This window comes from Haliaeetus leucocephalus, unplaced genomic scaffold, assembly GCF_000737465.1.
Source record: "Haliaeetus leucocephalus isolate CR32 unplaced genomic scaffold, Haliaeetus_leucocephalus-4.0 Scaffold317, whole genome shotgun sequence".
NCBI classification, from domain to species: Eukaryota; Metazoa; Chordata; class Aves; order Accipitriformes; family Accipitridae; genus Haliaeetus; species Haliaeetus leucocephalus.
Window position 1 is genome coordinate 5643292 of NW_010972753.1, and position 26455 is coordinate 5669746.

The 26455-nt window shown below is 36.8% G+C and overlaps 1 protein-coding gene across 4 annotated transcripts in view; it reads right to left on the bottom strand.

Moving 5' to 3' along the window:
- The window catches only part of DMD (dystrophin), a 1006632-nt gene that overhangs the window by 180254 nt on the left and 799923 nt on the right, over nt 1-26455 (bottom strand). For all 4 annotated transcript variants that reach the window (XM_010571327.1, XM_010571330.1, XM_010571329.1 and 1 more), the window contains 4 exons: nt 23850-24022; nt 19840-19996; nt 9934-10054; nt 8989-9257 (listed from right to left, as the gene is read on the bottom strand). In XM_010571327.1, coding sequence (XP_010569629.1) covers nt 8989-9257; nt 9934-10054; nt 19840-19996; nt 23850-24022 — 720 coding nt within the window. The remainder of the gene's footprint in view (nt 1-8988; nt 9258-9933; nt 10055-19839; nt 19997-23849; nt 24023-26455) is intronic.

Here is a 26455-nt window from a genome sequence, read left to right on the forward strand (position 1 = left end):
TTCTGCACTTAACTATCAGGGAAAAGTTAACAGTATTATTTGGCCCAAAGGTCCTTAATCAAAGAGAAAATAGTTAATCTGTTCTATTAATAATCGTGTTAACACAATTAACAAAAATCTGGTGCAAATCTGGTGAAATTTGGTGCAGCTGTTTCCCAGGTGCTGGCTCTTTCGCAGAATGGTCTACAAGAGGCTGTTCCTCACACTAGTTGTTGTGATTCCCCCAAAAGTTCAAGAATACCCAGTTTTTGTTTGTCTTTTGTTAGCAGAGCAACACTAATGTTTCTGTATCTCAGTTATGCTACTGTTTCCCAATAAGTAGTATGATCAAGGGCAGACTTAATTTTAAAAGACTACTCTTAAGATTTCACTTCTCTGCCCGCTCCTCATTGTCTTATTATTCCTATGTAAAAAAGATTTTGTACTCTCCTTTAAAATAAGTATCTTGATATAGACAAAAAATCCCTATGTAATCTAGTCTCCACAAAACATTCACTATAATTAAAGTGGTAGCATCTAAATATGAGATCAGAAATGTATAGCTTATTGCAAAAGGAGTCAGCAGAAGGAATGATGGTTCACTCTAGGTATTTAAAATGGGCTTAGATATGGGCTGTTGCCACAGTCATTGCCATAACAAACTCTCCAATCTTATCTGACTGATTACATAGCAACAATATAAGGCAGATGAGACTTTTAGATTAAATTTGTATCAGTTGCAAATACATGACTATTACATATTAAATAACCACTTGTGAATATATTTCTTTTCATGTGAGAAAATAAATTGATTCATAAGCTGTTAAAATGAGATTAAGAGACCACAGGACACAACTCAGTAACTTTCATCTCCTACAAGCTAAGCAGCATAGCAGAACTAACTTCAGCTGGTACAACTACGTGATGAAGCACTCCATGGCTTTTAACTCAATTTCATATTTAAAACAAACCTTAGAAAATTAAATTTGCCTCCAATAGTGACAACCAAACAACCCTACTAAATTCTCTGTTGTCTAAAACTACATTTTAAAAAAGGTAAAACCAATATACCAGGCTGTACAACCAATTAGGTAATGTAGTTAGTTGAAGTGTCTCTGATGTTTTACAACATCGTGAAAGTTGAGCTGTTAACAAACTCAACAGACTTCAACTATTGCTTTCATCATAGCAAACTCAACAAAGTTTTAAATTTATGACAATATTATATATCATAAGGGCATCTGTAGGATGTCGAAGCGTTCCAGTGAATTTAAGTAAGATTTTGGTTTATTTTAAAATAAAGTTTATTATGTTCTGATATACTCTACTGATGTTTTAGTTTATATTAGTGGTAAAACAGTCGCTGAAGAGTTTTTGCCTTTTTGTAAATTCTATTTTTATTGATTGTATTCATATTTAAAACCTTAAAGTCCTCTAGAATGCCATTAGATCATCTCCTCCTTTTAAAGTATCTTACTTAGAACAATCTCTAGTCTACAAATATTTGACCCATACAAAAGCTGTTTATAGAGATTATCCCTAATTTTCTCAGGGATGATTTTTTGGGTTTTGGAAAGCTGGCAAATGAATTAGGAGGACATGGCTATTCTGTATGAATTAGTTTTTTAAAATCACAGAGTTATTAAGAGACTTACTAAAGGAAATAGGACAATTTAATTCAGATTGATTATAGACTTTGGTGGTGACAGCTGGCTTCAAATTAAACTGAAAAAAATGTATATGCATTTCAAAGTAGTCTAAGGAGACATCATAAAAAATTATTGCATGATTCTATAACAGAATGACATCTGTATGAAATGGTAAACTTGAGAAACATTTATAACAGTAATTACTTCAGTTGTAGTCTGAAAAAAACATTAATATTTCCATCTCCTACACTGCAGGCAAATAGTTTCATATTCAGCTGTCAACCAATGGATGCTGTCATCTTTTAATTGTACAAACAATTAATATACTTAATCAAATCTTAGTTCATACTCTGAAATTCTATATATGGAATGCTTTAGTATTTTTGGTGGTTTTAAATCTAAGAATAATAGGGAGTATAGCTATGTTGGGGAGTGATGCTTGTAAATTGTCAAAATACAACCTAGTCTATGAGCACTGAACCTGCTGAAACAATACTTTAGGGCCACTTACTTCTGTAGGTTTGCCTGCTGCAAACTCTGCTGAACAGAAATTTTCTCCTCAAATTTCTGTAATGGCAGTGAAAACAATCAGTGTTGCACATGAAAAAAAAAAAGTGATTACACATGGTAGAAATTTGAAGCAAAAAAGGGGTTGGAATAATGCAGGAAGATATCTAGGCGATGTGGAAAAATTACAAAAGTGGAACAAAAGTAAGTTTGTTCAGAATACCAGGCAAGTTCATTTACTTCCAAACAGCAGTGATTTTCTGTTGATATAAATTCAGACCTCCATATAAAAAATAAATTTTGTCTTTTGTTGTTTGGGGGTTTGGGGTGGGTTTAGGGTTTTTTTGTGTGGGTTTTTTTTTAAGGAACATAGAGTCTGTCAGTAAAGAAAGGGAAATAAAAAGATCTCAGAAGTCACTGTATGTGTCATGTCATTTCACTGTACAGACTGGACTGCAAGAGCTCTGCTAGCTTAACTTAATAGATAGCTTAATTTTATGTTAGCAAAAAATTAACAGGAGCATAGGCATCACATTACAATCAGACCGTAACTGGTTTTAACATGGATCTAGCACTTCTATTGATATTTAGCTGGTTGGAAATTCTGGTTATTCAATACATCTTCCAGGTAATTATTTCTTGCATAGTTTCTATGGATCTATTTAAAACTGATCTCTTCATGTCCAGTATACATCTCCATTGCCAGAAGGGGATGAATGTGGACTATTGTCTTGGTTTTAGGTGTCATTCATTAATTTTCCTGTATGTGACCCCTCATAATTCCTTACAAAAATCATTTTTTCTTCAGGAAGGATAGAAAATTATCAATTACCTAAGCATTTCAAAGAATTTTTGGAAGATTTTTTTTGTCCTATGAATGAGAACATAAATTAGAAATTCAACAACCCACTTTGCTCTCAGAATCTCCACTGTAGGCAGCTGTCAGCACAGTTCCCTCATAATAGCACTGTTAAGCGTCCACTTCTCTGAAATACCTCTTTTCAGCATAGCAGTAGCTGAACAGTACCAAAACGAAGTACAGAAGAATATATAAGGCCTTTTTTTCTTCAAATGAACTGCCTCTGGTCATTCATTGTCCAGTAATTGAGGTTGCTGATTTAGTACTAGAGTATTTGTAATAATATGGTATTTTAACCTTGACAAATCTATTTCTTTTCTTTCTGTGGCCATATATGAACACAACTGAAATTGTCTTAAGGAGTTGTCTTACTTTTTTCTCATTTAGAGAAGAGATGACTAGGGACAAAAGGACTGAGTGCACATAGAAAGTAATTTTGGAGCAGACGATGAGCAGATCAGTTCATTTCTGATCCATGCATAATTGCAAATTCTGTTCAGTTTACAAATTAGAAAGAAGTTTCACATTGACATTTTCCAGTGAACATTTGTCAGTGATATACAATTGGCTACAACTGTCAATTATGCTGAAGAAAGTCTGAAATAAACAGCATATAATTCAGGCCTGACATCCCAGAAAAAAAGGGTTATTATGCAGTACCCATGTGAATTTCTCATTGCCTTTTTTTTCACAATTTTGTGGAAAATACTAAGTAGAAATTGTATTAAAATTGTAAATAGGCTGTGACAGAAGAATTTAAAAAGATACTTACAGCCTTTGTGAATATACTTGTTACATTAAACACATTAAAATCCATAATCTATATGCAAAGTTCATAGTCTTCCCATGTAACTGCTTTATTCGTTACTGTAAAAGTGAATTTGCAAGAACAACAACCAGTTCTTAAGAAGCAAGATTAAGACTTTTGTGAAAACTGCTTAAAGGAAAAATACAAGACTTATGTCACTAAATTCTGTTCTGCTTTTTTACAGTTAACAATCATCATATTGAGTCAAGGTGCCTTCTTTATATGACAGTGAAGGAGAACAAAGCATTCTATAACAGAATGGAGTTAATTGAAAATAGGACTACACAATTCAGCTTTGATTTGGCAGGTGTTCTCGAGCTACACATTTCTATTTTGAACTAGAGCACTAGTTCAACACAGTACTACCTGTTCTTGATTCTATTTTTTATTTTATTTTATTTTAGAGTAGTTAAAAAAAAATCAGAAAGGAGTTATGGCGTCTAGAGGCTCTGCTGTTCATTTACAGTGTTGTGTATGACAGAAAACTGAAGCAGTTATATGCCACTAGCGATATGGTAGAATATCACTGGCATAAGAAAGTGCGTTGCATTGCGCTCTCATAAGTATGTTGGAGTAGCTGAACTACCTTTAGTAACAGATAAACCACACCATTAAAATTGGCTTAGAAAAAAAATTCCGTGCACAACATCCCAAAATAGTGGCTTCTACTTTAAAAAAAAATTTTTCAGAGTGCAGAAGTATTACAATCTAAAACTTCCTAAGGGTATTAATTCCTACTAGTATTTCTCAGCAGATGTCTATGCTGCCAATTCCTGGAATGGGTCTTTGAATAAGAAACCAAATGGATGAGGCAGGTATGATTGCATATCAATTGCATACCAGGAAAATCTTAACATAAAAACTGAGTGGTGGTCTCATGACCCTAAGTGTTCCAGGCATCCTGAGGAAACGGAGAAAATTTTGTTAGTGATTGCAAGAAGAAAGCATCTGTTGAATTCGCTGCAGAGAGAAGTAGAAATCCCAGGTCATGTCTAAAAGATGATCTGAGCTACAATCAAAATGATCAGCCAAAGGGTGTTAAAGACATTTAATAGATTCGTTTGGGCTTGAACTGAAGACAGGTAAGTGATGGCTTGGATTTTAATGGAGAGAAAGGTATGCTTGGAAGAGAGAGAGAGAGAAAGTATGTGTGTTATTGAGAAAGTAAGTTATATTTCAGTCTGCAGATAAGATCACTCCTACAAGAGAAGAAAAAAAGGAGAATAACAGAGGACAGCAGAGAATTCTGAAGAATATTTTGAATATAGATCATCTGTAGTCTAGGTTGCATTCCTTGGGGTACGTGTGTGAAACTATTTATCTCTTGTCCTCAGAATCAGAGTTGAATACCAATTGGTACAGATCAAGGATCTGTATTAATAATCCATTAATACCGATCGAGGATCAGTTATTTTGTGTGAATTCAACGTTACACCATGACCTTAAGAGCTCCAGCAACTATAACTAAAGAGAACAGTGACAAATGGCACTGGGTAAACTCATTCCCTAGGAAGTTATTAATCAGCTTAGGTTTGGGAAAGTTACTGTGATCCCAGTTAGGTGAAGGATTTTGCAAGAAATGCAATCACGTGTCCAATATTTCGAAGATCTACTCAGAAGGTGCTTGGGGTGCTTAGATGTATAGAGAGTAATAGGTACTCTCCCTCACACTGTAATATCATCAGTCATTGCGATACACATCATAAAAACCAGAGCAAGGATGAGAGATGTATAATATATCAATTTGATAAAGTTTGGATGATAATATAATTTCTAAAGAAAAAACCTTATTGTTTACTAATAACTTTTAACTGAAGGCTATATAAATTGTGTCTTCTTCAACAAATGTACCTTTTCATTGAAACATTTGCAAAGGAAAAGTATTTAACCTTTAAGTGAATCAATTACTAAGAGGAGCAAGATGAAAACAGTAGTAACCAGGCTTGTGTTAAACCAGCTTATACAGGCCAAATAACAGATGCCAAAGGCATCTAAAATCTGCAGAGCTGAGTCAAATGTCTAAGTGATTCCTAAGTGATTCTCCCAATCTTGAATATTGTAAGGTAAGTTTTAAAATTGCACATTAAGAATTACACAACAGCTTTTAACTCATTTTCCATTCCCATACGCATACAGCACTTTGGGGGATTACTGCAGTTTTGGAGCTAAGGACTGGGCCTGCAGACTGGAAGAGGTAACTAGGATGTAGGAGGAATCAATCAGTGCTGAGCAAGTTGGAACTTTCTTCCTGCTCCCTCCACCAGAAATCTCTCTTGTCCCTTCAGTCTTCCCATCATTGGACCTCCACTTTAGACTAGGAATGATGTTCTTCATTTCTGTAGAACATGCAAAGTAGACGCTGCTGCTCACCAGCTAATGCTTTAAATCAATTCTGCATACCCTTTTCCGTAAATGCTCCCATATTAGCTTTCTTAATCTTAATAAGACTTTCAGGCATTAGACTAGCCATTCTTTTAGTAACTAATTTCCTCTCAAAGCAACAATTTTGTTTACAAGTAACTATGAATATAATACTGTTATTGGAAGTTTATTTTATGTAGTTGTTAAAGTCTTATGAAGAAATAAATATGCATTACATTTTGTAGAAAGGCCTAGATTTGCTTTAATTAATTTCTTGTACAAAAGTAGCCAAAATACAATCTTTCTCTTCCATCTTTGATAGCTCTGGAAGTGAAGCACAAAAAAAATAGCTTACCAATTGTTTGGGTTTCATTTAAACAAAATAAGGGGCAGGGAAAGAAAAACTGACTAAATTTGATTATTATTACTGAGATAGTAATAATGGTTACATCTAAACTTAGCAAGACAGGGAGTAAATCAGAAATGAACTTACTATCCAACAAATATGTTCAACATAAAAATGGGCTTAAATCATGTCTTATTGCTCCTGTCACAGATAATATATGTACATTAAACCCTCTATTTCAGGTTTTGAAAAATTAAACCCAGCAATTAAGGCTAGGGTTGTAAGTATATTTTAAATATTTGTACAATTTAGGTAGATATTCTAAGGATATAAAGGATCAAAATCAGAGTTTCTATAGTCTAGCCAGTTCACATGTAGCAAATGCAAACTTGAAAGCTTTTTACATAAATTACTGGTCTTGATTTACAACTTTTCTAAAATAGATTTCACTCTAAGAAAAAATATGAATGTCAAATACGAATAACTGAGGTAAACCCCACAAAACCTAAACCCATACAGTTTTATATAGGCCTTCAAATCACAGGCACAGTTGTAACTCTCTTGGTAGTCATTAATTTCACAAACGTGCTTACACTGCCTAACTAGTACATGCATTTGTCTTCAGTATCTATGCTGGAATTACATTTCGTTAGAGCAATATATGCATACATTCTAGACAGTACACTTTGGGACAATTATTGTACTACTCACACAGTTAATATTATTCAGCTTTTGGCCTATTGTGTTCTTGCATTACCTAAGCTAATTATGATCACTTCAAAGGTGCTAAAAGCACAATATTGTCGTGTGTGTGCATCTAGCAGACTATAATTGCCATATATGAAATAAAAAGTTACAGATTATTTATCTGTATTATGATATTTATTCATATAATAAAGGATATGAATATATTCTGTATGGTATTTTCATTTACCATTTACCTGATAAACCTACAGTATGGTCTTATGATACCCTACATTCATAAATATTTTAAGTAAATATGGTACAAATGAGATAAAAATCAGGGGGTAGGTGGTAGCATCTAATTTTAAATCTTGAAATGGAAGTCTTGGTTTCTGTCTGACCCTAATATTGAGACTCCAGAAGGAATAAACAGACATCTACTGATTGAAAGTACCTCTGGATTTTCATAAGGTTAAGAGTTCTATTTTGTCATGGCTGTTATTGGAATTTCATTATGTCCTCTAGGACAGATTTTTTTTTTATTTTTTATTTTTTAAACCATAACAGGATTCAGCACTGTAATTATGGAGTCAACAGTTATGGTCACAGCTTTAGAGTTAAGTGACTTGATTTGTTTTCCAGTAATATCAGGGATTCAGTGTTTCTGCTCAGAATATCTTCTTCAAAATCACAAAAAAATCCATGGCTATAATAGAAGGCACTTTCTGAGAATTTATAAATAGATCTCTTCTGTTCATTTATGAATTTAAATGAAGATAAACAAATTTTGCAGCTAACTGTTCATCAGCTACCAAGTACTTTATTTGTATTGTATAATATTTGTACAAGACACTCATTAAACATCCTATGTGATTAAAATTCATGGACTTTTTTTTTATAAACTACTTGTGACTTTTAAAGGCATTTTTCCTTGTCATTAGTCATCCTATTTACTCTTTCTTAGATCCTAATATTCTACTAGAGAAAATAACAGTCATTGCAGGTCTCTTTCAAAATGACTGATGATTCCCGTTTGTGTGAATGGAACAGAGGCACTTTGTTCTTATCAAAATGGCAACTGCCTCTATTGTGCTCTAGCTAAAGGAATCCTGTAGTATTTATAAAGTCTGTCCATGGCAGCCCTGCTGAAAGAGGACAAGTCCTCACAAGTGTCTCAATAAGCAATCATTTTATGAAACAAGCCTTGAAAGCAGATAAGCATTAAGTTATAGAAAATAATGACAGTTTTTCCAGGGTTGTTTGTTGGTTTGTTTTTTTTAAACTATTTCATGTTATGAGGCCTAGTTATCAAATAAGACAGATAGCAAATACCACCATCATGACAAAACAACAACAAAACCATGTCCTTTAAATTATTTAAATTCTCCTCTACAAGTATAGACACAATTATGTACTCATCATACTTACAGAAGTATAATAAAGAACAGAATTTATTTCCTATACTTTTATCATGTATTCTCCTATCTATTCTATTTTGCTTTCTTTACTGTTAACTCTGTATCTCCTGAGCTAACAGTGAGTGTGATGAGGATATTTACACATTTCTGTGGTGCTTTTGACACATTAGCAATATACATTCTCAATGTTGATTTGATTCCATTTTAATTGCAGAAATTGTAAAACTCTTTATATGTACTTTTTTTTTTAAAATATAAATCACTATGTTACAAAGCTATCGATTTCTTATTTTAAAAGATAATTCCTGATTTGGGGATTCATACAACGAACAAGCTAATTATTTTATACTCAGAAATACTGACATACTGACACGTACCTTGAGTTTTTCTAAGTGATCCTGCAGAGAGTCAATGAGCAGATCCCCCACTGGCTGCCAGGATCCCTTGAACACTTCAGCCTGGCGTAGTTTGAGGTCCAGCTCGTCCATTGCCTCTTGAAGGCTCTGCAGTCTTTCAAGAGCATCATCTATCTTCTTTTGCCAATCAGCAGACTGTAGATTCAGCTTATCCCACTCAGTTCTGACCTCATCTGCTTGCCTTTGGAGAATTTTAGTGACATTGTGGGCCCTTTCCTCAGGTGACAGCTCTAAATGTGAAAGTCAAGAGTCTTTTAAGAAATATTCTGCCTTAGAAGAAAAATAATTGCCATACTGGTAAGTTCAAAGCACAGTAAAAAACTGTTCATAACCAAAGACACCTGTGAAATTTATTTTATTAACGTATTCTCATTTGAAAATGTCTTAACAAATTTAAATCTTGCCACCATACAGATCACCAAAATACGCATTTAAGCACATAAAGGCATTTTTAAAAATGCAAGGTGTAGCTAAAAGTTTATCATCAACTATGTCCTGATTCAGCAAAACACTTCTGCACATACATACATATTAATCACTGTGAACCTTTTGCTGCAATTGAGTAGATTTGGGAACTTCTGTAGTACTAAGACTACAAGCTGAGTTTTAGGTTAAATTGCAGCTTTCAGACCTCAAATGGGCCTATAGTTATAGACAGGTCCTGAAGGTTTAAAGCCAGTTTCAAAATCTGCTTATAAATATGCATGTCTATTTAGTGCCACAGTGTTTAGAAGGATCACTAAGGGTTTCTTTCATCTATATTTTTAGCTTAGTTTCTGAATACTGACATTCAGCTTGGAGTGTAAAAGGAATACTTTCACAGCGGCTGGCAGAATTTATTTAATCATCGCTGATCATCACTGATCTTTCCAGCAATGTGTTATTACCCTGCTTTTCTTCAATTACCTCTTGGTTCTGGGTAGACCTTCTCCAGTACCTCCGCAGGCTGCTCTGCTGAGAAGATTCTCACAGTCTCAAGCGCACTCCTGATAACAGGTTCTTTTGTTTTCAGCTCCCTCTTGAAAGTCTGAGAGATGAAACAAAATTACTGTAAGTGGATATATAATGAAATACCAAGTGCTAGCCCTTGTCTTCATCAATTTAAGAACAAAATTTCCAACAACAGCTTCCATGGCTGTATTACAAGTAGCTACAATAAAAAAAAAAAAAGAGATAATCAGCTCTTGCTTAACCTGAAATCACATTGTATTCAAAGGAGCAAATGTACTGCCAGCATGCTGCAAACTACCCAAGGTTGCTGATCAAATTCTTGCTGTGAGAGGGATCGTTTTCATTGATTAACATCAGGGTCAACTCCAGAACCAAGCTGCAAGGCGCAAGGCTTTTACTGGCTCTGTATTGGACCACACCAGCATAGCTAATGGTTCTTGAAAGCAGGATTTACCAGAATGTGAAGGAAAATCTAGTATGTCTCACAGCTATCACTTTGCTACTGCTGCTGGCAACTGTTATATTAGAAGGAAGAAAAAAAAAAAAAGGACCTATGGATATTGACATGTTAACCTGTAACAATTAGTAACAAAAAAATTCCAATGTATTAAATCGTAACGCTCTTCTCTAGCAGTGGTGTAGATGCATCTCTTCCAAAATTACATGAACTGAGATTTCTGAAATGTAGAATCAAGGCCCAGGTGAAAATTCAGAAATACAATCTAGCTTAGATGTAGGCGTACATGAGTAAAACGAAAGGGCAGAAGGTAGTCCTTATGAAATAGTTAATTCCTAGTTGTGTTAATCAGTATTTATTATCAGTTTCCATATCTTTATGTTTAACATTGCTTGGTGGTACATTCTGCTCCTTTCCAGATCAACTGCATTTCTCCATTTCATCTCTTCCTTTCCTGTCATGCTTCTCGGCACCTGTCTCCTTTCTTACATTTTCTTCCTCTTTCCTATTTGCATATTAATTCCTCCTGCAACAGCTCCTTTTACTATCTTTCTTCTATTCCTTGGTTTTAAAACAACCATGAGTAAGATTCTCAAGGTTTTATTTGAAGTTTTGGTAGACTACTGAAACTATACATATCTCAGAGGTTTTTTTGTTTGGTTGGTTTGGGTTTTGATTTGTTTTTGTTAAAGACAATTTAATATTCCATTAATCTGAATCCAAATGTTCACTGCACAAAAAAGCAGGTGAAACCTGGCCCGTGGGTTGCACATTCCATTGGGTCTTTTGCATGTTGTATTGAATTTATCTAAATGGTCCTTACCACTGTTTTATTTCAACATTTTCTCCTCTATTTATAAAACAATATTGAATGCATGCTGTTTTCAAGTAGCATAGAGGTAAAACATGCAGATAATTGTAGTGTAGTGTAACACAAAACGCAATACTGCAAAAAGGAGAGCCACATGACATGGGTGGAAAACAGATATTTTACTCCAGGGATGAGAAAATTCTTTTTACAACACAGGCATTATACAGGCTTCTAACATAATAAATTCACCAATTTAGTTAAATTAATTATTAAACAAAATTTGGGTTTCTATGCAAACTAATGAAAGATTATAAATTCAGTATTAAAAAGTTCATTACATTTTGAATTATATTTGAGATGAAATGCTCTGTACAGGAAATACCGAACAGAACTAATAATGAGAATCACACCTGCAGTTTATAATATGAGCACTCACAGGTAAAAAATTCTTAATACATTTCAGTAAAGTAAACTTAAGGACATGACTACATTATTCCACTATAAATAATTAAATAAACTTTTTATTAAGTGGTCAAGAACTCATCATAAGGTTTGTAACTGTGAATCAGGAAAACCCGTAGGCAAAGTGTGCTTTCTTGAAGGAAAGAACAAAGAAAAATTGTTCATTTTGTGTCATGGACATCAATGGGATTGGGATCCTTTCACAGAGTGTATCTGCTCTCCTAAGGGAATCTATTGTTTGATTCATATCTGTGATAAATGTTTTAAACAATCATGTTGACCCTTAAGAACCCACCCTGATTTTCACAAATAAAGAAGAGTACCGTATATTAACAAGTTGTATTGGTTTTATGTGGCAAGGTTTTGGTAGCAGGGGGGGTTACAGGGGTGGCTCCTGTAAGAAGCTGCTGGAAACTTCCCCTGGGTTCGAGAGAGAGCGAGCCCATACCAGCCGGCTCTAAGATGGACCCGCCGCCGGCCAAGGCCGAGCCAATCAGTGATAGTGGTAACGCCTCTGTGATAACATTTTTAAGAAGGAAAAAAAAGTTGGGATGGGGAGAAAACAGCCGCCGGGGAGAGGAGTGAGAACATGTAAGAGAAACAAGCCTGCGGACACCAAGGTCAGTGCAGAAGGAGGGGGAGGAGATGCTCCAGGCGCCGGAGCGAAGATTCCCCTGCAGCCCGTGGTGAAGACCCTGGTGAGGCAGGCTGTCCCCCTGCAGCCCAGGGAGGTCCACGGTGGGGCAGATCTCCACCTGCAGCCCGTGGAGGACCCCACGCCGGAGCAGGTGGGTTCCCGAAGGAGGCTGTGACCCCGTGGGAAGCCCGCGCTGGAGCAGGTTCCTGGCAGGACCTGCGGATCTGTGGAGAGAGGAGCCCACGGAGCAGGTTTTCTGGCAGGACTTGTGACCCCGTGGGGGACCCACGCTGGAGCAGTGTGCTCCTGAAGGACTGCACACCGTGGAAAGGACCCATACTGGAGCAGTTCGTGAAGAACTGCAGCCTGTGGGAATGGCCCACATTGGAGAAAGTTCGTGGAGGACTGTCACCCGTGGGTGGGACCCCACGCTGGAGCAGGGGAAGAGTGTGATGAGCCCTTGCCCTGAGGAGGTGAAGCGGCAGAAAATAACATGTGATGACCGTAAACCCCATCCCTGTCCCCCTTGTGCCGCTGGGGGGGCTTGGTGGAGAAATCCGGGAGTGAAGTTGTGCCTGGGAAGAAGGGAGGGGTGGAGAGAAGGTGTTCTGAGATTTCGTTTTATTTCTCATTTACCTTACTCTGGCTGATTTGTAATAAATTGAGCTAATTTTCCCTAAGCTGAGTCTGTTTTGCCCGTGATGGTAATTAGTGAATGATCTCTCCTGTCCTTATCTCAACCCGCAAGCTTTTTGTTATATTTTTCTCTCCCCTGTCCAGCTGAGGAGGAGGAGTGATAGAACGGCTTTGGTGGGCACCTGGAGTCCAGCCAGGGTCAACCCATCACACAAGTAAACTACCATGGGACATTGCTCTGCATAAAAACTGAGTGGGGTTACTCCAGGGTTAAAACTCTTTAACTTAGACATTTTTAGGTTTAGAAATTTTTATAATTCATACTTGACTTGTGCATGAAGTGCAATGGAAAGAGGAAATATAATAAGCCTTTTTCATGCCTCCAAATGAGGAAAATCTAATCTATTCCTTTAATTAGCCTTTGTGCTCACATGACATCATTCTGCCCCAGTAGCGTGGCAGGTCTGCAGCTCAAGGAAGCCAGCAGGTAGCATCGCTTAAAATGTTCCCCCATGGACCGTGTGCCTTTGCTCTTATCTGACAGTGTTAAAAGTGACATCAACAGTCATATTGGTTTTTAAACATTACACTTTATAACAGCTTAAAGATATAGTATGCTTTATAAATGTCTCCGAAGAGAAATTATTTCTCAGAAATGTCTGTGCCCAAACCCAATCAAAGAGGAGGCACATGCACAAAGGTCTGCTCTGCCCACACACACCAAGAGCAGGAAGGAGTCAGAGATATTCCAGGGGACCACAGAACTACACCAACTTCTAGGCTATTTAAAAGCCAGAAATGCCTTTGAGCTATGTATTTGGGAATGAGTAGTACTGCTGTATGGAGTGCTGCTGCTGTAGTCAGGTCAAGCCTAGCTACGTACGTGTACAAACAACGAGGACACAAAATACCTTCTTTCAGCTTGTATTGCTTTTGCATAAAACTATACCAACCAAATACACCTAGTGGTATTATATTTCCAAAAGAGGTTTAAAGCCACATTTCTCCAATATCTCCTGTGCGACAGAACAAGGATAACATAATCAGCTATGCATACTGCATCCCATAAAGTGTGTGAGCAGGAATCATTGTATCTACCTTCTCAAAACAATAGAGAAATGCTGATGGGAACTTTCTGACTTTGGATATTTTGCATTTAGTCACAAACAGAAAGATTCTCTTTCTCTTTTATTAAAGGAAAACAGTGAGCCAATGTGTTAAATGTTTTCTTTTCCAACTTTTCCATTCTGGATGTTGGAGCTGCTGGATGCGATTACAGTCTGTAAATCCTGAGTGTTAGAATAGTACACAATATGGTGTTAAGATCTATTTACAATTCTCATTGCCTTCCCTAGTTTTGATCTGCAGAATTCTACTGAGTTAAAATGTGTTTCAGTATAAGAAATTTAAAAAGAAGAGAATGAAAAAAACATGAGACTGAAGCAGTAGCACAGAATAGCATTAAAAATAATGAATGCTCATTTCATGCTAACCCATACCAAAAAATGTTCTTACTGTATGAAGATAAAGCCAGCTGTTCTGATTAAAGTTTTGTTGTGAAATATGTACACACTTCCAATAAAAACCATAAGTAGCAATAAATGATATTTTCTCTTCTTTTGGGGGGGAAAAAAAAAAAAAAGAAAGAATTTATCTATCTAGAACCCTGACCCTGACAAATACATCTTTATAATAAGCAGACCATCACTGAAAGCAGAATTAGCCTAAATGAATGTCTAATTTACAGCTAATGATTTCAGGCTAATTTCATCGAATTCCTTAACTTCTTCCACACTTCCTGGTTACTGTAGAGGAAATCGAATGTGCATAATGTATGACCTGACAAAAAACCAAGTAAACTACTTTATTTAAGCACCTCTATTTGTCATCAACACTACAGCAGTAATGACATTCTGTCCACCATTTTAATAATGCATATATTGATCGGCTTATCTCAGACCTCCACTACCTCCTCATGGGTGTCCTTAAATCTCCTTAGATGGAGAAACACAAATTGTTTAAATTGAAAGATGAAAATATAATAAGAGAGTTGCATTAGTAAAACTAACATTAATCTCTGTTATTAGAAAAGCAGATATTTTCCTTGTAATGAATTTTAAAGAGAAAGAGTACACTTAAATTAATTCAAGATGTTTCCCAACCAGAATGCTTTTTAAAAATGAGGTTTGACTTCAATTTTAAAAAGTAGATATCGATTGTGCCACCAGAAAAGGTTTTTGTTTTGAAGTGGGAATTATACTCCTTCTTAGGCACTGTTGCTATAGATTTCATGTGAAAGAGTTTTCCAGGGAATTGTTAATATTTACCTTCTAAATTCATAAATGTTATCTATGCTGTTAATAAAATTACTACACAGAAGAGGTGGCAACTCTTAAAAGAATGAAAGAAAAAGCAGGCTATCTGCATGATGCCTATGTTACTTAACTGAGATTAATGGCAACGTGTACATAGTTATTAAGATGATTTCAATAAAACATTATTATGACAGTAAAGCAAAGAAAACTGTAAGATAATTAAATAATGTTTTGATGAACAGCAGGGTTTTTTTTATCATTGACTAACACCCCCCCACACACACATATTCTAAGACTTTGGTGTAAACACAATTTCCTCAGATGCCAAAAATTGTCAAAATGGCCCACTATATATATATAAGCCTTGTCTAAAAAGCACCTCACATTTATAATGCAACAATGATTTTGACTGCATGGATATCTCTTTTCTCAGTTGAGTTCAAGCTCTCCTCTGGCATAGATTCAAGCATTTGAAATTTTCATCTGAATCCTACTCTTAAAATTTTTAAAGCCAATCTTGGCAACTAGGAGCATTCTAATGATAAGACCCAACTTCTTTTCTCTGCTATGAACGTCTGAGGTATTCCAGATGGTCTTCTAAATGACAGAGAAGTTAAATATGTTTGTTTTTCTTTAAAGTATATCCTTAAGGGGGAAAAAAAATAAAATCAGCTTGTAACACTGCTTTAGAAAAAGGATTCAGGCATAAAATTGTGTTTTTATTCATCACGCCATTTCTCAACGGCAATCAGTTAAACTGCTTATAAATAATGTTCTCCTGCCGAGGCTGTTTCCCTTCTCCAGTGAAGAACGTAGAGAAGAAGTTCACTTCTGGCTTTACTTGGCAAAACCAATTCTTCATAGAAGGAAAGAGATTGTACTGATATAGGAAGACCAAAGCTGGAAGTTTGGGTCATTTAAACATTGGTCAGATCAGGTAGAGACTTAGCTTGTTCACTGAAGACTGATTTCCAGAACTGACATTCAGGAGAACAAAATGAACCATCAGCAAACTCTTTTTCTTAAGACCAAAATTCAACTACTCTTTACTTTCACAGCCAACACTCTGAGAGCTAAGTTTTGTTCTTAAGCAGGGGCCCAAAACTCTTGAAAAAAGCAGCTTTCCAGTACTGTGCTCCAGTTTTAAGCTAGATACTTCTACATTCGTGGTGCAAGCCTTTTTAAAAGCATTTTTCTTCTGCTCAGAAATGAGCTAAGCTTTTCATTTGGATACAGCCTTTTTATATGTCTGCTTCTCTAAAAGAAACTTTTTAGAGTAACAGAAAGTCCACAGTGTCCAGGGAAAAAGAAATACAGTAGAAAAACTCCAAGCTGCAAACATTGATTTTGTCAAAGACAACTTGAAGTCGACAATGTTCTGCACTGATTGTTTTTCCCTCCTTCTCTGTAAGAGATCTTTGAAGAGCAGACAAGGTAACCTAATTTCAAGGATTACGTTTTGTTCTTTTTTTCCACAGGGAATCAGAATACCTATAACCAGAAAGGCCTCACATTAAGCTACAGAAGTGCTACAGAATGGGAAAAGGAAAGAAGCCATATTTCTAACAGGAACTAAAATGTTCTAGCTTTGATACTAGACAGGATGACCAAAGATTTGTGTCTGTATGTATCTGCATGTGGCAGAGAAGATAATCAAAAAGGAGAAGTGAGAAGGAGATCTATTTTGTAAAGTCACTTTGCACCTATTCATGGTACTTTACTTTTATGCAACACTTTTCATCCCTATAATTTTTAAACACTTCAGTTAATTGATAAGTGACAGAGAGGTCACAGTCCATCACTGAAGTCTTGCCACTTTTATGATGAATTCTGGGCAACTTTTGAATAGCTTATAGAACAATATACAATATTAAAATTTCATGAGAAGTAATTTCTCTAGATGAAAAAATTATTTCCTCGATCTAGGAGGAAAAGTAATGTTATGAAATACTCGAATATTCAGATGACAAAAGTTTTGTTGTAACAATTCTACTCAAATCCTTCTCTAAGTCTTGCTTTGGCTCAAGAGTTGCCTTTGGATAACGGTTTTGAGTTAATGTCATTCTGAGTTAAGGCAACATCTATATTGTTTCTTTCATCCTGATGTTCTGGGTGGGCTTTAAAACTACTTTATGGAAGTTGCTACAGACAGCTGGCTAGAACAGACCTCAGGCATTTCATACATCTTAACTTTCACAGAGGGAAAGGTGAAAAGGGATAGTGGTGCTCCATAAAGTCATGAATATTTTGGCCTCACCGTTTCTGTGATAATGCTTGAAGTCCCAGGCAAAGTTTTGTGAGAAAGACACACGCTACACGTCACCTCTCCCAAAGGAAGACCTGGGAAAAGAGACCAAGCTGCCCCCTGCAGCAAAGCGTTACATTACCTTAGAAAAGCATTGTGCACTGACAGCAAGATGTGGGCTGTTTTTTTTTCATGTTTCTCTTTAGCTTTCTCAGCCATTAGGTAAAGATAGGCCCTTGAGAAACCATATTGCCACTACCTCCTATCAGTCTGCTACTGTAGACAAACGCCTGTTTGCCTATGCCAAAAGCCAACCCTGCTTGTATATGATATTTCCAGACTTTTCACAAACTCAGGGTTCCCAATAACTTAAAGCAGCAAGATATGTCATGTTTTCTTTCTGAACTTGATCTTCTCACTACTTGTTCTCAAATGTGTCCTTCAGCATGAGGTAGGACAATCTATTAGAGCAATATTTATAATACAGCTACCTGATGATGGAGAAAACACAGGTATTCCAGGTCCAAATTAATTTTATAGTACCATTTTACATTTCTCCATTAAGCAATAAAATCAGAGATTTAGGAACTTCAGAAACAATACCTTTTGTGGCAAATTTCACAAACTGAAAGTTCCATATATGCAGCACAATGCTTTGAGAGGATGATCAATGGCTTTGGAATATTCTCTTCTCATGGTATCAAGTTGTCTGACTGACCATTTAAATTATTCAATAGAAAATACATTTTTTCGAAATATAACTTTTCAGATGTCACACTGTAGTATACTTGGTCACCAAACAGGAGGAAAATGCCTCCCATAATGTCATTATTTTAACTAAAGACACATGTAGATGAATGAGAGGAGAGCTAGAATACTACATCCAAGTAAATTCCAAGAAATGGAATAGTGTATAGTGGAGAAATGTCACAGTATAAATACTTTTATTTCATTCCAATCAGTACAAACATTTACCTTTTAATCATGAGAGGACAATATCTTTATATCAGTAAGGTTCTTTGCCCTTGATCTTACACTGTTCTCTGTAAAAAAAACCCCAAACCTGACACTGTATTCCCAACTCCCTGCTGAATCAGGATCTGTCCTAGTGGGTTGAGATCTGGTTTCTGTTATGGACATCTGTTAGTAATCGGAGCTTCCCAGATTAAAGTTTTCATCAGAAACTAACACAAAAGAGACAAAAGTCTTATCACAAGGGCTAGCCAGGATTTTACAGAGTTCATATGTGATAGAATAGGAGTTGCTGAAGTTGGGTGTGCTATCCCAGTTACCTTTCACATGGTTCCCTATTCCTTCTCAGAACAACAGTTTCTCCCCATGTACTGCTTCATTCGGAAATTCTTCAGCTTTATTTTAGCAGGACACTAGTTACCTAATGGGTTTCCTCATGGCACCACTAAAAAAGCACCACTAAGGTACTAGAACTGTGATTTCACGTTCAGACCTGAATAGACTGCAATGGCATAGCAAATTAAAAGCTGTTTACCTGAAAGCAGACTGTAGGTTAGCATCAGAGAGGTGTAAACTTGATTCAACACAGGAAACATACTTAAAGCATACCATTACCAAAAAAACCCTGTGTGAATCTTTTTATGAAGAATTATTCAGCAGTATTCTGCCATTTGGGGGGTTGTACATTTGGTGGTTTTTTAAAAAAACAACTTCCTGTACAAGCGTTGGATTTAGGTTCCTTTTTACTACAAAGCCCAGTCTAGAACAGTCCCCATACAATGCTCTGCTATTGCCTTTCTATAAGAATTCCCTGATTAAACTAGTATGAGCCATAGACGGTTACAGTCAGTTATCACAATAGTTTCATGATGGACACAGTTGTGCATTAGGGCTAATATCAGCTACTCTTTTCACAAATATTCCCCAAAATCAATAGCAAAATAGGGTTTCAAAAAGTAAACTTGAAGTTTAAATGCCTGATCTAGAAAAGTCTTCAGAACTACTTATTTAATCCTCAAATGATACTAGGTTAGTATTTGTTCTGGCCATGAAAACTAGCTGTCTGTGATAGGTCTATGAATATGCTGTGTTGCTTTTCAAAAAAGCCAAGCAGCTGGTACTAAACACTCCCTTCTCCAACAGGCTGATTTCCTAAGGTATGTTTGAAAATCATAGCTAGTAGTCTCATGCAAGAAGTTCAGTTTTCATTGTCTCTAAAATGTATTTTAAAGGGTATCTTACTTTTTCCAACAAGGAATGTTTCATGCAGCACTAACCTGTAAAACAAAAAGCAACGATAGAAAGATTGTTTAAAAAAAATCATACCCTATGAATATCGTTCTGTTTCTGCACAGTGGGAAGATCTCCACCAATGGGTGCTTGCTGTTTTAATTCATCCTCCTTCAATTGCAGCCATGCCAAAAGTTCCTGAAGAGAGAGATGTAAACGCTTCCACTGGTCTGTACTGGCTTCCAAATGGGATCTGAAAACATGTGTTAAATATAAGATATATTCAGGCACAGTGAAAATAAAAACCAAATTGTACAAGCTTATTTACTGAGAAAGATCCTAGTGTTTCATTAACTTAAAATTTTTTACATAGATTGAGTAGCTTTGAATTAGATTCTGGCAACACTGCTTTAAATTTGGTTGCACATTCCTGGACTGAAACATTAATTCTTTTCCCATCTCTTAGTTGTTGGTTTTTTTTCAGTTTTCCTCTTCAGTAGTGAGTAATAGCTGTGTTGAATTGTCAGTCTCACTAAATGTGCACAAATATTATGCAGGACTAGCATGAGAGTAACTTAGTCATCACTCTGGATTACTAGGAGATTAATTAACTAAAATGTAGACAGTAATTTTCAACTCAGAGAAGAGCAAGCATTTCTCTAAACCACTATGCAAACTGTTCAAACTCACACAAGATTCATGTGGTTGCTTACCTTTAAGAGAACCAATGTCCTCCTTTCCCAAAAAAAGTCATGAGGAAATTGTTAAAGCCAATAGAATCTCCTTATACTACCCAAATGTCTGTGCCATTTGAACAGAGGTGTGAATGAAACTAATTGAATCACTGGAAACATTAATGAGACAGAATACTACTTTGTGCAAATAAGGTCTCCACCATAAAGACATATTCTAAATATTTCATCTGTGTATGTCTAAATATGTTTTTTTAACACTGGAATCAAGTATTGAGCTACTAACTTTCAGCAACTGTTTTCTGTGGAGAGAAAATATGTGACTGAATGTTGTGGTTTAACCCCAGCCAGCAACTAAGCACCACGCAGCTGCTCACTCACTCCCCCCCCATCCAGTGGGATGGGGGAGAAAATCAGGAAAAGAAGTAAAACTCCTGGGTTGAGATAAGAACAGTTTAATAGAACAGAAAAGAAGAAACTAATAATGATAATGATAACACTAATAAAATGACAACAGTAGTAATAAAAGGATCGAAATGTACAAATGATGCGCAGGGCAATTGCTCACCACCCGCCGACCGACACCCAGCCAGTCCCTGAGCGGCGAATCCCTGCCCCCCACTTCCCAGTTCCTAAACTAGATGGGACATCCCATGGTATGGAATACACCTATGGCCAGTTTGGGGCAGGTGCCCTGGCTGGGCATGAGAAGCTGAAAAATCCTTGACTCTAGTCTAAACACTACTGAGCAACACCTGCAAACATCAGTGTTATCAACATTCTTCACATACTGAACTCAAAACATAGCACTGTACCAGCTACTAGGAAGACAGTTAACTACATCCCAGCTGAAACCAGGACACTGAAACATCACGGGACTGATCAAGTCTTCTGTTTTGTTTATAACACAGATGAAACACACTAAAATTTTGACTTTCTAGACTTATGTATATGCTGGTTTTTAATTGCTATTTGGGAAGAAATTCCTAATTCACTTCAAGGTAACATAAGAATTCCTCTTAGTAATTCAAACCAAATGCAGTATTACTTAACAGTAAAGTGATAAAATGTACTGGAAAATAAAGACAGATTTTCTTTTATTTCATATATTTTCTGTTTAACTTCCAGCTTTGTTCATATAACATTTATCTTCTTTTCCAGTAATTGCACATAAAATCACATATTTTTTGACAGTGAAAATTCTACTCCCATACCTCATATGGAATGGTCTATAAAGACATGTGATAAATATGGACTCAGTGTTTTGCAGACCTTATTACTCAGTTTGGATATGGAAATGAGGAACTGCTGAAGGTAAGGACAGTTCTATTTCTTTAAATCCTCTATGGATCCTGTCTTCTTTCCAAGCTCTTACACCAGGTAATTGGAGTGGCAAGGAAAGAGAAAGGAAAAGGCACAGAATAGCCATAGGCTGACAAGAAGCTCAGCTGCTCTGGTATGTGAGCTGATGGAAAATTTTCTCCTTTTTCAAACTTAAAGGCTACGTGGGAGGGAAACACATAGACCATGCTGCCTTTTGATCTCTGCTCTCACAGGGCAGCTGTGGGCTGGGGCGAAACTGCAGGCAGTGAAGGCTGGGGAAGCCCCCGGATGCCTCTGAAAGCAGTGAAGAGGGAGAGAAGCAGGGATGTTGTATGGGAAGTTGCAGGAGGCGGCAGCCGGAGCAAGGACCACATGGGCTTTTGGAGGGGACACAGTCAAGGAACTAAGTTTCTGAGTCAGGTTAACTCCTGTCTCCCATATTTATCTCAGAAAACGCAAGCTTCCACCTCCTCCAAAGAAGGGCAGCAACTGGAGGCAAACACTAGGGTCTTCACTTCTTCCCTGCTTCCCCAGGTCTCGCTTCACAGGGAAAAAGTGCAAAAAGGATGAGTCAAAACGGTTTTGTTACTGCTGCTGTGCTCTGACCTTCCCCAGTTTGGTGAATGTTTTTCTGGAATCCATCTTGTTCTGCCCTTCCTGCAGCTTTGGGAATATATATTTATGTGTGTGCACGCTAGTGTACATTACATGCATAGACTCATATATTTCTAACTGTGTTCAAGCTTGTGCAGACAAAGCAGATAATAGGAAAACAGTTGTAAAAAATGAGGCCAGCAACTTTTAAACCAAATGTCTTAGAAGTTAAGAATTGTTTCTTATCCTAATCATCAAGGTGTTGAACACCTTAAGCCTTTTATTGTAAGCAAATATTTTAGAGAGGTGGTTTGTTGCTTTGAATGTTTAACGCAAGAAGTCACTGCAATATAACCAGGGTTACTATTTCTGACTCGATTAATGGCAGCCATACATTACACTGCAAACAATGAAAGACAGGAAGTGCCATATATTCAATTACTGATATTTGGCCAACTGACTGTTTTTCTTATCTGAAACATCTCCGCATTTGGGCCAGTTCATGGGTAAGAGGCGTGTGAAGAAAAAAATCTCAGAGAGACCTTGAAGGGTTATATCCTTCTTTTGCTCCTCAGAAAAAAACAGGAGGAATGTGTCTCTCTTTCTTTGGCTACTAGTATCTTTTCAACCTCACATCTTTCATTTATTTTTAACGCTTGATGTTATGAAGATGGCTTTTGTCATTACACAGACTGACGCCCCTCAGGGCGTGAGCTGAAAAAAAGCTGATATTTCATACATTACTTCGAAAAACACTTCTACCTTTTTCTGCCCTCTGAACTACCTCCAAAACACAGCAAGCGAGCAAATGAGAAAATGCCAGAGACCGAACGCAACAGAGCTTTGTTGTCTATTGTAAAAGTTGTATTTCTGAAGAGAAGCCTCCTGGACAATTTCTTTTGAAAAGACATCTTCAGCCCATTGAAGCCTGTACCTCCACTTCACCATTTGTAACATTACCATTTATTATATTTTTCCTTGCAAGGAGAAGTTTTTCCTCTCATGACACTACCTATGGATTTTATTTGGCAATTCTGTCCACTCTCCAGACAACAGCTGAAATCTTAAATAACCTGTCTTCTCATTTGCAAGGCTATTCTTACTTTTGCACTGGAAATAGCAGCCTTAGAAATAAAGCTTATCATAAATATAGGTTGTTTAATCATTTTCTTTCATGACTCATTGATAAGTCATAGCCAGCTCTAGAAAAAGCCTACATTTAGAGGGGGGTACAGTTACTGTTTAAACATGCTAATCTCTCCTTCTGTAATTACAAAACCTCATCATATGTCTCAAATCCTAATCCTCTACTATCACTTTCACACCAAAAAACTTAATCATTCTTACAAAGTTAAGCCAACATTCAAAATAGCCCAAATAATTTCAAAATGGACAGAAATAGTGCTATCAGAAACAAAATTAAACCTTTTTACTGTCAAAACGCAGCATTCCGTTTTACACGCCAACTGTAGGCTTTCGCTGACGTTCAGGTCCTACCTAATGTTTAGAGATTTCTTCCTAAGCTCACTCCATCTGAGGTTCATGTTATCCAGCCGTCTCTGCAACAGGGCTGCATCCTCAGAGCCTTCCAGGGACCTCAGGATTTTCTGCCCATTTTCATCCAGGTTGTGAAAGATGTCAGTATGAGTATCGATTTCCGCCTGTAGTTCCTATGGAAGCAATAGAAAACAATACGTGTGATTTCTTACAAAACTATCACTTCTCGAAAGAGTGGAAAAATCCTCAGTGCAACACAGAATTAGCACGGATTTTGATTACTCCTTTTATGACAATATCGCGTACTGTATACACAGGCCATGTTTCCCTTTCACAAGAAGGCCGTTTGCACTGAATAACGACCTTTTTTCGATACAGAGCATACTGAGCAAAATTTAGAACGTTAGAAGTCTAGCCTTTGACAGGCAACAACGCAAGGACAAGATATATTCACTGTGCTGATGAGGGAACAAAAAACCCACAAACCCTCAGGATCGCAGGTAAATCTGACCTTCACATGATACGTCTTCCTGTGCAACATTTTCAGTTTGAGCTGGGGACTGCAACACCGGTCCTGCTGCATGGCAATTCCAAGAAATCTACGCGACTGCAGCAGCCGAGCTTTAAAATGCCAAGTTCACTTACATTCTGTTGACAGAACACATTTTGGAGCACAGGCCTCAGCAGTCAATAGCAATAAACAGCCACTTTGTGCTATATCAAAACACTGGTCAGGGCCATGGCTGTAGGAGGGCCTGAGAATAGCAAGGACCTAGAATATGCAACTGGCAGCTCCTGTTGAACAGCCAACTTTTCTTATCACTTCATAAACTGCAGGCCAGCTCTACATTTTGAATTCATTTTTCCCCCTCATTTTTAGCACGGCTCTTTCTGCCAAAAGAACATTCTTTAGAGAGCTGCCTGGTACCAGCATTCCTGCCTGCCCACACACTCAATGCAGCCTTTGTACGTTGGCTGCCCTTCTCCAAGGCGTTTGCATGCTGCAGCTCCACAAGGTCAGATTCGTTCGCAGAGAACAGTGCTTGAAATCTTTAATCTCTTTAAAAAGATTGAAAATAAAAATAATAATAACAGTTTAAACACGTACATACGTGAGCACATACTCTGTATGTAGCCACATAGACACAAAAGTACTTTTACTTCCAGAGACGCACACAAAGACACAAAATAAATGACCTAGTGAATAAAGCTCTGCATTTCTCCTGGGATGCTTGGGCACTAAGATTTCTCGTGGTGGTTTCTTGCTGCCTGAAATGGGAGTGCTGGGGATGAAGTGTGAAAGGGGAGATGATTTATGGCATTTGAGAGCAAGAGCCAGTGCTAACTGAGCATCACAGATAGTCCCCAATGGAAATTTGTTGTAATTTTCTTTAGAAGAATGACTTTGAAGGAGGGGAGCACACAACTTGCCTACTTGGTATGTTCCTAATTGAATTGGTTTTATTTGATACTTTAAGTGCAACGTTAGCTGTACTGAATCATGAGTAGATTGTCCTTGTTCACCTACTGCTGTTCCAAATGTCATTTGCCGTCCATTACTGGATACCTATTTCTTGCACAGCAATGACTAGCACTGTATTTGGAGCAATTTTAAGGAGGGCCAAGAACATCTTTGGTACAGTATAAGAGTTCTTATCCAACTATTTTACTTTACCTATGGTCATCCTAGCAGTAAAGTAGTTAGGAATGAGTTTGGAATACATCAGAGGTAGTTCTGCAGAATGCAACAGTATTATAAATATTGTATTTATTAATTGATGTTAAATAGACAATTTAGATTGTCTAAATGGCATTTTAAGGTACACAACCATGTATAACATGCCAGGTACAAATGCCCTTACTTGAAAATTTGTACTTTATTTCAAATCTGAATGTTGCTAGCTTCAGCTTCCAGCTGCAATATTCTATTTTTGTTTGCTTGACTGAAGAATACTCTATTACCAACTTTCTTTTTCTTCATGTATGCATTTGAAGATTTTGTTTGAGCTAGGTTAAGTACCACAAACCTAATGTAAACAGCTAAAACAATATCTAAGAAAGGATAAAGTTCACAGTAAAAAAGTTAACTTTTAATGTCTGTATACTTCTAAGGTCCTTCCACATTTAAAAAATGGTAAATCTATTGCTGAATGAGACAATTATCATAAGAACTACCTGTTGCACAAAATTCTTAGTTTTTAGTGTGGTGATGGAAACAGCTGACTTTTCCTCAGCAAGAACAAGTGCCATGAAACACGTACGTCAAAAAACTATTTGCATTAGGAAGCTGTCAATTCTACGCCCTCTTGGTGTTTTACCACACATATACTCACAGCATTTTATAAAACAGAATTTTAAAAAATAATGCACTTCCACGTTTTTCTTGTTTTTAGAAAAAGTGTCTCATAGTCTACACATTCCATGCTTTTCTCCTGACACATACATATTTCTGAAAATAAAATCAAGCTATATCATTTGTATTTCAAGAGACTATATAGTATCACATTAAATCTGGACAGTTAGTTAAATGGGCAACAAACATGAAAAGTGAAGTACTCTCATCAAAAGCTTAGTATTCAAGACCTGGTTTTCCTTGTTCCACATTA